The sequence below is a fragment of the Canis lupus genome, chromosome 5, assembly GCF_011100685.1.
Source record: "Canis lupus familiaris isolate Mischka breed German Shepherd chromosome 5, alternate assembly UU_Cfam_GSD_1.0, whole genome shotgun sequence".
NCBI lineage: Eukaryota > Metazoa > Chordata > Mammalia > Carnivora > Canidae > Canis > Canis lupus.
Window position 1 is genome coordinate 57,591,183 of NC_049226.1, and position 13,726 is coordinate 57,604,908.

At 61.8% G+C, this 13,726-nt stretch overlaps 1 protein-coding gene across 1 annotated transcript; it reads right to left on the minus strand.

Moving 5' to 3' along the window:
- Window positions 1-5,744, minus strand: FAAP20 (FA core complex associated protein 20). Its single transcript, XM_038538814.1, has 4 exons — window positions 5,687-5,744; window positions 5,341-5,564; window positions 4,972-5,234; window positions 1-162 (listed from the first exon to the last, which is right to left on the minus strand). Exons 1-4 carry the CDS (start codon window positions 5,742-5,744, stop codon window positions 90-92), a joined length of 618 nt encoding a protein of 205 aa, XP_038394742.1. The 3' UTR covers window positions 1-89.
- Between the last annotated feature and the right edge of the window lie 7,982 nt (window positions 5,745-13,726).

Sequence of the window (13,726 nt, forward strand, 5' to 3'; positions counted from 1 at the left end):
TAGTCTACACAGACATTTTAATAAGCAGCTTTCAAAGCAGAGGATGTGGCTCTGGCAGGTGGGGCCAAGCCTCTGCTCCGGCTGTCTGCTCACCACACCACGTCTTCCGTACTTTCTGCCAAGCACTGGGCAAGGTGGCTGTCGATGTCTAGCTGGGCCAGCCTGCAAGAGGGAGGGGATGGTCACTCATGTAAGGGGACACGCCGACCACACACCACCTGCCACCACACCCACCACACTTTCACACCACTCCCTGTACTAACAACACCCAAGTCAGCCAGAGAAACCAGTGATCATCTCCATAGCTGGTCAGAAATGAGGGAAAGGTCCAGGAGGGCCATGCCAACCGGAAAAGGCCTCTGCCAATCCCGTGCCTTAGGGATATTTGTCTGGGCCACGTGCTCAGTGCACCTGGATGTGCAGCATCAGGACACCTGTCAGACACACACCCTGGGCTCGACCAGCCTCCTCCTGTGTCTCAATGAGCCTCCAGGGGATTCTGGAATCCACTCAGCTTAAGGACCTCACGGATCTGGGTGGACTGCTTGTCCTGGGGCCTGAAAGGCTACCCACAGATGAAGGGGCTTGGCAGAGACTCAGGACAGCATCAGAGGGTCCCTGCCTGCCCGTGCCAGGGGCTCCTGCAGGGGGTTCTGTATCAACAAACACCCAGAACATCACTTCCTCTTATGAAAGCTGCCCCACGTGGCACCCCCAAAACAAAAAGCACACAGCTGGGCCCCAGGAGCACGATCACTGTCCTCTACAAGAGGTGGGAAAACAGAAGCAGGTAAAGGTGGCTGTGTCGCTCGGATCTGTCTGCTCACTGTGGAGGACTAAGACCCCTAGGGAGGGAGGGCAGCAAACTTCCTGCCAGCCTACAGCGCTGGGGGCTCCACAGCCTGCGGGATGGCCTCTCAGCATCCCGTGGGCATGTGGGGAGGGGCCTGGATTTGTGTCATGGAGCAGACACCTTCCACTCCCGACCTCATCTCACCCCATCTGGGCAGGCGGGCCAGGCAGGACCACCCCCCACGCACTGGAGCCAGGGACAGTCAGCTTCCAGCTGTGCCCCCAGACAGCAGCAGGCCTGCGGCAAGACACACCCTAGGGGGGGGCTGGGCCCACCAGCTGCGAACAGTAGCACTCTCTGTGCCCCCTGCAGCCTGGGGTTATCCTGTCTGCCAACCTGCCCACAGCTCCTGCAGTTCTTCTTATGCTCCAGGCAGGCCCAGTCACCCCGTGTCTCCCTCGGCTCAGCAGCACATGTGATGACCCCCGAAGCCTCAGCACAGGTCATGGTGGCCGGGACCCCACCACACCTCCCAGACTGGAACACACCACATCCTGCTGGTACACCCTGGGTCTCTACTAGCAGCTGGCAGCGTGGACACTTCATCCATCGCCAGGAGTTCCGCCTGGCCCTCTGGACACGCCTCTACACCATGGCTTCTGCAGTAGTCTGCCCAGATGGCTTCTCTCTACTTGGGAGACCCCCCAAGATGCGACCTTTCCTCCACCCATACCTAGAGCCATCCTGGTCAGCTGGCCAAGTTCACTGGCCAGAGTGGAAAGGCCCTTCCCTGGAGCATCACAGCAAGATGCTGAGGGCCACAGCACCACCTCACCCTGTTGCTCTGGGAGCCTGTGCCCATTCTGGTGGCCATCAGCTGCCCTCTCAGACTTTGTGGGGCTGGTCAGTGTGCTCTCAAGTCCCTGGGGCCCCCGCATGCTCTAAGGCTGCCAGAAGATTCTAAGATCTGGACCAGGTCACCTTGTCTGGGGTTTCCAGGAGGTATCCCTCGGGTGGGGGGCACCCTTTGGGACCCTTGAGACCTCCTCCTCATTAAGAAAGCTTGGTCTTCGCCAGCCTCATCCTGCACGCCAAGCTTTTGCAGCAGCTGCCCCAAGACAGGCCAACCTCACTGTCTCATTGAGGCCCAGTTTGTGGACGATGCGTGCAGCTGCAGAAGAGGACACTCCGTCCAAGACTCTACTGACTCCTGCGTCCAAGGGGGCTCAGTGTCCAGCAGCATGAGGGGCCTCGGAGCTGGTAAAACACCAACAACTGAGGTTCTCATTGTATATGTGGGACACAACCCAACTTCTGGGTTCCACATCTTTGTGGCCAGTGGCCCGTGGTAACCCATCTCCCCAGGTGCCCTTGTGACTTGCAGGATCAGAGATCATACAGGACACCTGAGCACAGCAGTGCGCAGATCTTAGGGGCACAGGGTCTCACACCCCATCAGTCAAATTCGCCATACAATCATCTATCACGTTAAAGAATAAAACTGTTCTCTGAGTCACTTGAGCCGGCTATGGCTTTGAGAAGAATCATGAGCTCATCCCACAGCACTGTGCCCCCAAAGCACACCCTCCACAAGCATCACTCGGGTTAGAAGTCGCCCCTGAGGTCCAACACCACCTCCCCTGCTATCAGAAGAGCAGTGCTCGAGGCTTCAGTCTCTGGTTAAGAAATTTCCCAAGTGGGGCAACTCGCTGGCTCAGTCAGTAAAGCACGTGACCCTTGACCTCGGGGGCTGTGAGTTCAAGCCCCACATTAAGTGTAGAGTTTACTTAAAAATATTTTTTTTAAGTAGAACAGATTATACATAACAAAAACTTTCCCCAAGAATCCCTAAGAGCTGATACTGTTCTAGGGAGAGTCACAAGACAACTTGACAGCTTACTGTGCACCTGCTGAACTGGACCCCCCCCCCCCCCCCCCCCCCCCCCCCCGCAGCCCAAGCTGTCTCCTTGCCCCAGGGTCCTGAGCATCCCAGGAGAGTGTGGGCCTTTGTTTTCAGTGACCTGTGGTCTCCGCACTCACTGTTACCACCTGAGGGGTGTGTTCTGCCCCAGAGCTCTCCCCTTTGTAGTCAAGTGGAAGAATGTGCTACAAGCATTTCAGAGAAGCATTTCAGAGAAGCGTGCGCGCGGAGGACTGGACCCCACTGTACTGACACCCACTTTGGAAAAAATGAGGCACTCTGCCAAGCTTTAATTTAACTGCTTAAAAAACTCAAAGCTGGAACTTTTTTCTCCCTAACATCTCTGTCATTAGAAGTCTTTTTTTAGACTGTGTAGAAATGCCAGCATTCCAAGAACAGAAAGCCCCTTCTGGAACAGGAGAAAAGGTGGGGCACCCAGACAGCATTAAATATCTTAACAGCTTCTACCAAGAAAAGAATTTCTCTCTGGGGCTTCCAGCAATGTCCTCTGCCCCTGGGTTTCTCAGACAAGGGATGAATCAAGACCAACCGCTATTTTTAAAAAGTGTTTGCTGCATTAGCAGAATTGGCAAGCCAGTCAGTATTTGCAACTCACAAGTGTCCTAAAACTTGAGTACAGGCAAAAGGCAGTGCTGGAGGTGCTGGCTCTGGAAACATTTTGCAAATTCCCTGGTGCTTGTAGGAGAGCCAGGGCATCTTCGGTGGACCACCAGGCGACCCCCTCCAGGCCCTGCTTGTGGCTCCACCTGCTGGGGCTTCACCGGCAGCACAGCCCCTGACACTAGTCCCTGTCCGTCGGGGTCCAGAACATCCACCACCTTGCCCAAACCAGCCACTCTCCTCTCACCAGCCCTGGGCTGTGCAGGCACCTTAAGGAGATAAGCATGAGGGTACTGGGCTCACCCCAATACCAGCTCTCAAAGGCTTGTTCTGATACAAAAATGCAGACTAGAGGAGCCCAAAGAGTTGACCACTAATAGAAACATCACATCTCTGAATAAAAAGTAGCATCTAAAGATCTTGGTGTGCAGGCTGTTTACCTGAACCAGTGGCTTGATGGTGTTTGTTTTGCTGTCAGTTCCATTGCCCTCACTGTCCAGGATGGTGTTTGCTTCTGGGGGACCAGGGATGTGGCCTGTGACTTGCACACCATCTGCCAGCCACACGAAATCTGGAGCTGGTCCACTTACTGAAACCTACTGTTCTTTCACTTCATCTGACCAAATTCCTTTTGACAGTCTTGACCCCTAAAACCGTAGCACCTGTGTCCTCAGCTGTGTGACACGTGGCCCACAAGCTGGGCAGTCAGAGCTTAACATCTTAGCAAACCTAAAGTCCAGTCCCCTTATTCAAAAAAAGATATAAAGAGAGGTGCCAGGGGAGCTCCATCGGTTAAGCATCCAACTTTTGGCTCAGATCGTGATCTTGGGATCCTGAGATTGAGCCCTGCATCCTCAACAGGGAGACTCCTTGTGTCTCTCTCCCTCTGCCCCTCCACCACACCCCCCTCACTCATGCATGCTCCTTCTCTCTTCCTCTCTAACATAAATAATCTTTAAAAAAAAAATAAAAACATACATTGAGCTTTTAAAGCAAAACAGCATCTCTCAGCACAAACAACCTTCATTTTTTTTTTTTTTAAGATTTATTTATTCACGAGAGCACATACACAGAGAGAGAGAGAGATGCAGAAACACAGGCAGAGGAAGAAGCAGGCCCCTCACAGGGAGCCCGATGCGGGACTCGATCCCAGATCCTGAGTTCAGGACCTGAGCCAAACACAGGCACCCAACCGCTGAGCCACCCAGGCGTCCCAACAACCTTCATTTTTAAAACCTACTCCTATGTAGGTACTGGTGGGACTGCTTGGTGACCCACAGCCTGGCCTGGCCCCAGAGGTGGCCTCAGCCAGGGTATGGCGGTCCCCACCAGGTTCCCTGTGTTAGGGTGGGCTGTCAGGTGTGGGGAGAGGTGCCCTGCTTTCCTGCTGCACAGTCTGTCCCAGGGAGACTGCGGCCTGTGCGCAGGGCTCCAAGGGATGAGTGAGCAGGGGACCCCCAGCGTCCCCAACCCCGACCAGCGGCCTCTAGCTACCTGGACTTCAGCAACTCAACATGCACTGACCTGAGGTGGCCAAACCGAGCTCGGGCACTTCCTGGCCCTCTAAACACGGCTGTGCGTGCCAAGCAGGGCTGAGTCAGAGAGGGGGACAGAGGCCCCAGCCCGGCGCACTCACCTGGGGGCGAAGTCGACCTGGCACATGGGGCAGCTCCGCAGGCTGGGCGAGGCCTCCCACAGCTGCTCCGGGGCACCGGGCGTCCCTCGGGGCTCAGGCGAGGCGCATCGCTGCGGGGACCGGGCCCGAAGGGGCACTCGGTGGGGAGGGCCCAAGCCCCCGCCTCCTCTCGGGGCCGGCGGGAAGGGCGTCCAGGAAAAGGTCCGGGCTCCCACGGTGAACTCCTCGGGGGACGCGGTGCGCTTGGGACGGCGGCCGGGATCCTGCCAAACCGCGTCGTCCGTCGGGCCGCGCCCTGGCGCCCCCCCCCCCCGTCCAGGACCCCCATCCCGCTCGCACCCCGGCATTCCCCGGGGGCCCCGCACGCACCGGGCCGGGGAAGGCGGGCAGCGGCGGCAGCTCTCCGTCGGGGCTCAGATCAGCTATCCCCGCGCGCAGCAGGTCCGCCCACGGCCGCGCGCACTCGCCGACCCCCGGGACGGGCCCCCCGCGGCCGCTGAGGGCGCGGAGAGAACTCAGGAGGAGACGCCCGGCGGGGGAGGGCGGGGAGGGCGGGGAAGGCGCGGCTCCGAGGGGGCGGCCCGGCGCGGCGGCTCCGGGAAGCACGTGGGCGCGCGGCCACCGCGCCGGAGCGGCCGGGGGACGCGGGCCCCCTTCCTCCCCCCACCCGCCACCCCCCACCCCACCCTAGCCCCCGGCCCCCGACCTCACCCGCCCCCAGGGGACGGCCTCCGCCGGCGCAAACTCGGCCGCGGCCTCCGCGCCGCCTCCATCCGCCCCCAGCCCAGCGTCCGCCGGAAGTGAGCGGCCCGCCGGAGACCCCGCCCCCGACCAGGCCCCGCCTCCGGCCCTGACCCCATCCCCCGCACGGACCCAGCTCCGACAGAGACCCCGCCCCGAGCAGGCCCCGCCCCTCGAGGGACCCCGCCCCCCGACCAGGCCCCGCCCCTCGAGGGACCCCGCCCCCGACCAGGCCCCGCCCCTCGAGGGACCCCGCCCCCGACCAGGCCCCGCCCCTCGAGGGACCCCGCCCCTGACCAGGCCCCGCCCCTCGAGGGACCCCGCCCCGACCAGGCCCCGCCTCCGGCCCTGACCCCATCCCCCGCACGGACCCAGCTCCGACAGAGACCCCGCCCCGAGCAGGCCCCGCCCCTCGAGGGACCCCGCCCCCGAGCAGGTCCCGCCCCTCGAGGGACCCCGCCCCGAGCAGGCCCCGCCCCTCGAGGGACCCCGCCCCCGACCAGGCCCCGCCCCTCGAGGGACCCCGCCCCGACCAGGCCCCGCCCCTCGAGGGACCCCGCCCCCGACCAGGCCCCGCCCCTCGAGGGACCCCGCCCCCGACCAGGCCCCGCCCCTCGCCATCTGCCGGGGACCCAGACACCCTCGTCGACCTCCTCCTGCCTGAAGCGCGCTGTGGACCTGGTCCCCCACCCCTGGCCCCCATCCCGACCCCACAGCCTGCTCTGCGGTCCTGAGGCAGCCCCCCAAAACCCCGGGACACTGTCGGAGAGGAAGGTGTTCCGACCTCGACACCGGGAGAGACAGGTCACGGTCCCTTCTGCCAGAGGAGCTCAGGGGAGCTGACTGCCCACTGAGGAAGACATGGAGGCCGGGATGGGGGGCCCATTTCACGCGGTTCCCCACCCGCAGGCTTGTGGCCTGCAGAGGCTTGGGAGGGGGGACTGGACCCGTGGTCAGGCCAGGGACCCCTTCCCCAGTTGCCACCTGCCCAGTGGCCAGACCTGCCCTGCTCCCCACCTCCTGCGGGGGCACAGCTCTGAGCCTGTTTCCAGCTCTGCGGAAGAGGATACAGCCTGTCTTCCTCGGGGCGGTTGTGTTTTCCTCCTAAAGGGAGGAACTTGGTTTTCGGAGTTAAGAAAAAAAGAAGAGGCAACAAAGTGCAAGTAGCCAGCCAAGACCAGGGGTGCTGGGCCAGGGGCAGGCGTGGGGGGATCCTCCCTCATGGGGCTCTCCCCAAGACTCAGGGCCCAGAGCTCCTGCCCAGCGACCACTCAATCCACCACTTGGTGGCAGCAGATGCCCAGGCACTCTCCGTGGCTCCTGCTCCCGTAGAGCCCCAAGCCCTGAGGGCCTCAGGAGCCCCTGGGTGACCCCCACCCTCACGGGGGCTGAAGTATGCAGGGGGCTGGGTGGCAGGAAATCCCTTCAACAGACAAGCAGAAGTCACGGGGGGTGCTGGGACTCCTTCGCTCTCCCCAACCCCAGCAGCTTTGTCAGGGATTGTTCTAGATCCTGGAGACCTCCAAGGAAACAAGGCAGGGTCTTTGCCCTCAGAACCTGCCAACCAATAGGAAACAGACCCCACATGCACAAACAAGCAGAGTCACCAAGCTCGGTGGTCCCGGGGGTCCCTGAAGGAGGCTGCAGCTGGACCTGCTCCCAGGTGAGGGAAGGCCAGACATGAGGGCTCCCAGGCATGGCTCCATGAAGGTGTCCAGCAGCCCCGGGACTACCACACACCTGGTGCTGGGGGTTCCCATGCACAGTCCCGTGGGTCCTGGCTGCAGCTTCTGCAGATCCAAAGCCCTTGCTGGGAGTACCACCACACTTCCACCAACTGGCCATGGGGAGCCTCAGAAGGAATGATGCCAGGCCTCTCCAAGGTACAGGGGGGCACAGCCAGGCCTCTCCGAGGCACAGGGGGATACAGCCAAGCTTCCCCAGGCACAGGGGGCACAGCCAGGTCTTAGAGAGTCAGTATACACTCAGTTCTCTGGCCATGCTGGGACTTCTGTATGAGCAGCTGCTGCCCCTAGACAGGGCCTTGGGAACCGTACACCAGGGTCTTCGACATCCCAACCACTCCTGCCCCTTCCAGTCCCTTTCTCTACAGTCTCTACAGAGCTCACATGGCCCAGTCCCCTGACCAAGAAGGGCAGAGCAGGGCATTGGCAGGGACGGGTCTCAGACAGACCCTGGCTACGGCCCTGGCCTGAGGGCAGGTGCCCCGAGTAAGGCTGGCTCAGGGAAACTGTCACGGCCTGGCTGGCCCAAGCCACACGAGGTGGGCAACACCCACTCTCCTTGGCCGGAGCCAGCCCAGGGGGCCTAGTTTGCCCTTGGCTGCCGAGGGAGAAGTCCGGGACCTCTGGCTGGGGGCCAGGCCAGCACCGCCGGGCAGAACAGAGACCCTCGGAGCCCGGCCCTCCTGGGGGCGCAGAGCCAGAGCAACATGCACACGTGGTCCTCCTGGGGGCTTCTCCTCTCTGGTTTCATGCGGCTGCTGGGGATTAAGTCCCCCATTGCTGCTGGCACCTACAGCCTGCAACACTTCCTCGGAGAACAGAGCAGGGGTGACCAGCCAGGCAGGTGCTGGTGCCCCTCAGGAAGCCCTGCCCCCGTCCCCGCCACCCCTGCCCCTGCTGGCGCAAGCACCTTCCCGAGGCCGAGTGGAAGCTCAGAGCACCCAACAGACCCACCTTGGCGCAGCTGCCTGGGCGTCACTAGCAAGACGCAGTGGCGGTGGTAGGACTGGAGGTTGAACAGTTGAACTTGATTAAAAGACTCTCATCTCGTTTTTAAGCCACCTGTTGCTGGTGACAGTGACTGGGGCTGCCCTGGAAAATAATCTCTGATTAGGACTGATGCTGGCACTGCAGAAAGGGATTTTCTATGAGCCAAAATTCATGTTTACAAAGACTATTTCAGTGATTTCTAAGAGGCGCCCCTAGGGAGAGGTGGCAAGGGCTCAAGGGGCCGGTGTGTGGGAGCCCTGGCCTGCAGTCTGCTCCCTGCTCTCCCCGGCTTCCTCCACAGGGCAATGAGGACACTGCGGCTGATGAACCAGAGCCCCTCCCTCCAAGGTGCCTGTCCCAGCATTGGACACATGTGGCCAGCCAGGCAGGGGCCTCTCCATCCCCAACCCTTCCACTACCAAGGAGCAAATGTCTCAGCTCCTGCTGTTCTCAGAGCCAAGATGGCCACGGGTTCCTCCCTCCCACTGGGAGAGCAAGACTTGCGTCTGCCCAGTGCTGCTGCCCCCAGAAGCCCAACGGGGCTCCTTACCAGGCAGGGCTTGAGCCAGGGGCTACCTGCTGCTAGCCAGATCCCTGCCTGGAACCAGCCCAAGCGCTCCAAGCCCTGCTTAGCATCTCTGCACCGTCCTTGGATTTGGGGGGGACTGGTCCTGCTGTCAGGCTATTGTGCAGATGAGGTCAAGATGGCATGGATGGGCAGAGCAGGGATGGAAGCTGGCAGGAATGACCCAGAAAGCCCTAGAAATCAGAGTGTTCTTCCAACTTCTGGGTGACGCTGGTAGCAGGCAGCGCATGTGCTCACAGCAAGGGCTGCTACCTCGCTTCCCGTGTGGCAGGACAGCATGGCACCCACTCAGGGTGCCTTGGCAGTGCCCACTCCCCAGGTGAGGATGGCCTTGAATGCAGGGCTGCCTCCCCACCAGAGCCTGGCCTTCTGACGGAGCCAGGCTGGAGGCTATGTTAGGCCGCACCTGCCAGCCGGTGTGTGCCAGGCAGGCAGGCCTGCTTGTAGACAGGCAGCGGCGTTCGTGGGTGTGCAGAGCGCCAGGCAGACAGGCCAGATTGGAACAGTTGCCTGGGAAACATGGTAGGACCCATCGGGCAGGAGAGTGGGTGTATGGGGCCCACTCACCACTCGGGGCCAAGGGCTTCTGCAGCCTCCTCAAGGCACCTCCTCCCCACAGGGGCCAGGCATCCATGGCCGAGGCCCACTGCACTTGGCGGGCTCAGGCCACAGGCTAGCACAGCGTCCAACCCCCTACCCCAGAGCCCTGTCTCCAAGCCTCCATCCCAGCTACTGCCTCTCTCCTGGACACCCCCCCACTACGACGGTCCTTTAGAAATTTGCCACTACCACGGGGTCCCCCATGCCCTGCTGCCCGGCCACACTGGCCCTTCCTCGGTGCTGAGCTCCACCACTCAGGCTTCTGCCCTCACCAGTTCGCTTGTGAGTGAACTTGGGCTCTGCTCCAGTGTCCCCTGAGCAGAGAGGCCTTCACCACCCTTCGGCAGCTTCTCCGCCTGGTGGGTGCTGCTGGATTTTTCCGCGCCACAAGTGGGAGCTGCAGGCTGGGGTGCTGTCTGCCTTCCCAGGAGGATGAGCCTACACCTGCCCCTGAGTGTCCCCAGAACCTCAGGGGGTGCCAGCCCAGCCTAAGGGCGAGCCAGGGGTGGGGTAGGGGGACATGTCAGGCACCCCTCTTGCGGGGAGGGCAAGTCAAGCAGAGACCAAGCTTTGGGGGTACTGGGAGTTAAAGGATACGGTAGCAAACACCATGTCTGCTGGGAGCCTATGAACGTGAGCCCATTTGGAAGGCAGGTGTTTGCAGATGGAATCCAGGTAAGATGAGGCAGTCCTGGTCTCGGTGGGCTTGATACAGCCTGACTGGTGCCGTCTGAGGAGAGGGAGCTTGCACACAGGAGGCAGGGCTGGAGCCATGCAGGGCAGCCCGGAGCCCAGAGGGCTGGAAGGGGCCACACAGATCCTCCTGGGGCCTTCAGAGATAGGTGGCCCTGCCCACACCTTGGGTTTGGCCTTCTAGCCCCCAGAGCCATGAGTGAACGGTTTCCTACAGTTTCAAGTGGCCAATTCCTGGTCATTTGTGCAGCAGCCCCAGGACACTCTCCAAGCTGCCAACACCAAGTATGACTAGCCGGGGCATCTGGGTACCCTGAAGCCTCCTATCACCCCCTGGGGCCCACCAAACACCCCGAGAGGCGGAGGAAGTCGGTGCTGAGAGTGTGGCCCAGAGCAGAGCCAGCTCTCAGCTTCAACCCCATGCATCTCCTAGAAGGGCAGAGGATGGCACCCCTGGGCCAGAGTCCCTCTGGGGAAGGCCCAGCCTCTCTGCTTCCCCAGGAACAGCTCTGCCCATCGAGCCTTGCTTAGGGCCCCTCTGGTGGCTGGGGCCTCGCCTTCCTGAGATGCCAGCAGGTTCCTGTGCCTTCCAGGCCCCAGACAGGACCTCAGCCACCACCAGCCCCAGCTCTGTCACTCCCGTGTCTGTGTGAGACAGCTCTGACCCATGAAGCCCTCATCTCCTCCTCGGGGGTGGCCCATGGTGCAGGGGGTTGTCTGCCGGAGGAGCTTCTGGGCCCCAGTGGTCCATCCTCCCCTCCATCTCCTTCCCCACCCCACTTCCCCCCTCTCCTCTCCCTCACCACCTCTTTTCTCCCCTCTGTCTCCTTCCTCCCCTTCTCTTCCTTCCCACTGTGTTCCTTTCCCTCCTCCTCCCCATCCTCCCTTCCCCCTAACCCTCCTCCTCTGCACCCCTTCTCTGTTTGAGGCCACAGGGCCTGAGCCCTGAGTGGAGACACAGAGGCAGGGGTGGGGGTCAGCGGATGACCTCCCTGGCAATAACAGGTAAAGGTCTGTGGGGGCAAGGGTGGGAGAGCTAGGCAGAGAGAGCCGCTTGTCCACTATGCCACCCCCAGGGGCCATGGACCCAGGGTCATTTCCCTGCCTTGGAGTCTTACTGGAGCCCTTTGGCCAACCAGAGAGCCAGGCTGCAACCAGGGGTCACAGGGTCATCAGCCTGCATCACAGTGAGGGATGTGGTTCCCAGGAGAGAGACTGTGTCCACCTTTCAACTTGCCAAGTTCAGGGCAGGAAGCTGGTAAGGACACAGCTGGTTTTCATCTGGCCCGGGGAGCATCCTGACCTGAGACCGGTGGCTTCACTGTCCAGGAGGTGGGAGCAGTGGGAGAGCCCAGGCCACCTATCTAGGTCCTGTTCTGCCTCTGCTGCCTAGACCTTCCAGGGCCCGGACCATCCCCCAGGCCATAGGGCAGGAGGGTCCCCTTGAAGCCTGCAGGATGTTTGGCTAGCGGGAGCCCTGACACACCGGCCTGGGGAATCACTTGTCTGAACCAGCCACACACCTGCCAGCAGCCCAAGCAAGCCCCCTTGGGCCACAGAGATGGGCAGGCCCTCCCCTCCTGCTGCCTCAGTCTAGGATGCTTGACTGGGGGGGGGGTCTGGCCAGAGCAGCAGCCCCCCAGCCTCTGAGGTACCTCCAGGCCGGGCCGACCACTCAGAAGTAGGATGATGGGGTGGTTGCCAGTCAGAAAACCTGGGGGCGGGGGGAATCTGGAACACATTCTTGGGAACACAGGATGGCACAGTTGGCACCCCCACTCTGCTCTGTGGAGTCCTGTCCCCCACTAGGGGCAGAGCTAGAGGGACAGAGGAACCAGCTGAGTGACCACAGAGCTCGGCCAGCACTGCTCCTCCCACACTGCCTATCACTTCCCACAGGGAATGCAGGGGATTTTGTGTGGTCCACCCTCTCCCAAGTCACAGGCCGGGCAGGTCTCTGTGACTGCTTGCCCCCCGCTGCCACCCCGAGCAGCCCCGGCCCACGTGGGTCACCCTTGCTGGGCCCGGCCCGCCCCAGTCATTCCCTGTCAGTCCACCCCTTCAGGGAGTGTAGGGTGGGCAGCTGGTCTCTGAGCAGCCCCTGGCCTTCCAGCTGCAGGACTGGAGGCCCCCAGGCCCCACCCGGGGTGAAGGGAGGGACGGGTCCCTACTCTCTCAGAGAGGCAGCAGGTTGCAGAGCACAAGGCTGTGTCAGGGGTGGTGGGGCAGGGGAAGGGGGAGCTGCTGGGCCTCTCCCCTCTGAGCTTCTTTCCCTCACCCTGCCCCGGTGAACAGCCCCACTCCAGGCCCACAGGCCTGGGGCCACAGGCCACGCTCTCACACCCAAGGAACCAGCCCTGCAATGGAGGTGCTATTGCTCTGCCCCATTTACAGACAGCCCTTCTGTGGCCCAGAGCACCCGTCCCTTTGTCCTTGAACCCCCCACCCCCACCCCTGCTGCCTGGGCTCTGGGTTTCCCTGACTGTGGCAGCCACTGGCCTTGCATAGGAAGGGTTGAGGTCACAGCGTGAAGTGAAGTGCAGGGTGTTTTGAGTCTCCAGGGGACCCAGCCCAAGGCCAGGCAGACCACAGGGCCTACCCCTCCTGTTTGGGGGCTCCTGAACTCTGGAGAGCCCCCAGCCACCTCCACCCTTAGGGAGAACACAGTCCTGCCCCTGCTCTGGGCCCACACCAGCTGCCCCTGGTCTGCGGCAGTCAGCCTCCTGAGGCCCACATTCCGCCTCCCCAACCGCCCGTGGTCCCCTGCCTTGCAGCAGACGGTCCTTGTACTTGGGATCAGGGTGCATCCCTCCTGCCTTTGTAGTGAGCCTGTCCTGGCTCCGGCGGCAGTCTGCAACAGAAGACGACACTGGAAGGAGCTGAGGTGGTACAGGCTCCCCCGGATCTCTTTCTTGGGGGCCTGTCGCCTGCTGGGATGTGCACAGTATGGTCAGCTCCCCCTAGGAGCAGCTTCTTTTCCCTAGGGAATGAGAGCATCTGGCTCCGGGGGGTGGGCAGTACATGGAATAAGCCACCAAGCCAAGTGGTCCAGGTGGCCAGGTCAGACACAGGATGGTCAGGGCAGACACAGGGTGGATGCTGCTGAGGTCCTAGCCACTGGGCTTTAGGCCATGGGGCTGCCCACGGGCACAAAGAGAAGCCTCGATGCCTGTCACTGCCCAGCCACCTTCACTGAGGCCACAGTCCCAGGCTCCTTGGCCACCCAGTGGGCCCATGAGTGATAGCTGGGGTGGGTCCCAGCTGCACTTGTCCCCACTGCCCAGCTCTTTTGGGAATAGGGGGCCACGGACCTGTACACAACTGTCCACTGATGCCCCTGGAATGGAGTCTGTGCAACCGACCTGGGCTGCACCACTGCTGCTGGCCTCTGCTGCTGTCA

Coding starts and splice junctions, on each gene's coding strand:
- FAAP20 (XM_038538814.1), bottom strand. CDS start 5,744: ATGGAGGCGGCGCGGAGGCCGCGGCCGAGTTTGCGCCGGCGGAGGCCG. Junction 5,565..5,686: donor GCGGAGGCCGTCCCCTGGGG/GCGGGTGAGGTC, acceptor TGCTTCCCGGAG/CCGCCGCGCCGGGCCGCCCC. Junction 5,235..5,340: donor TGCCCGCCTTCCCCGGCCCG/GTGCGTGCGGGG, acceptor GCGGTTTGGCAG/GATCCCGGCCGCCGTCCCAA.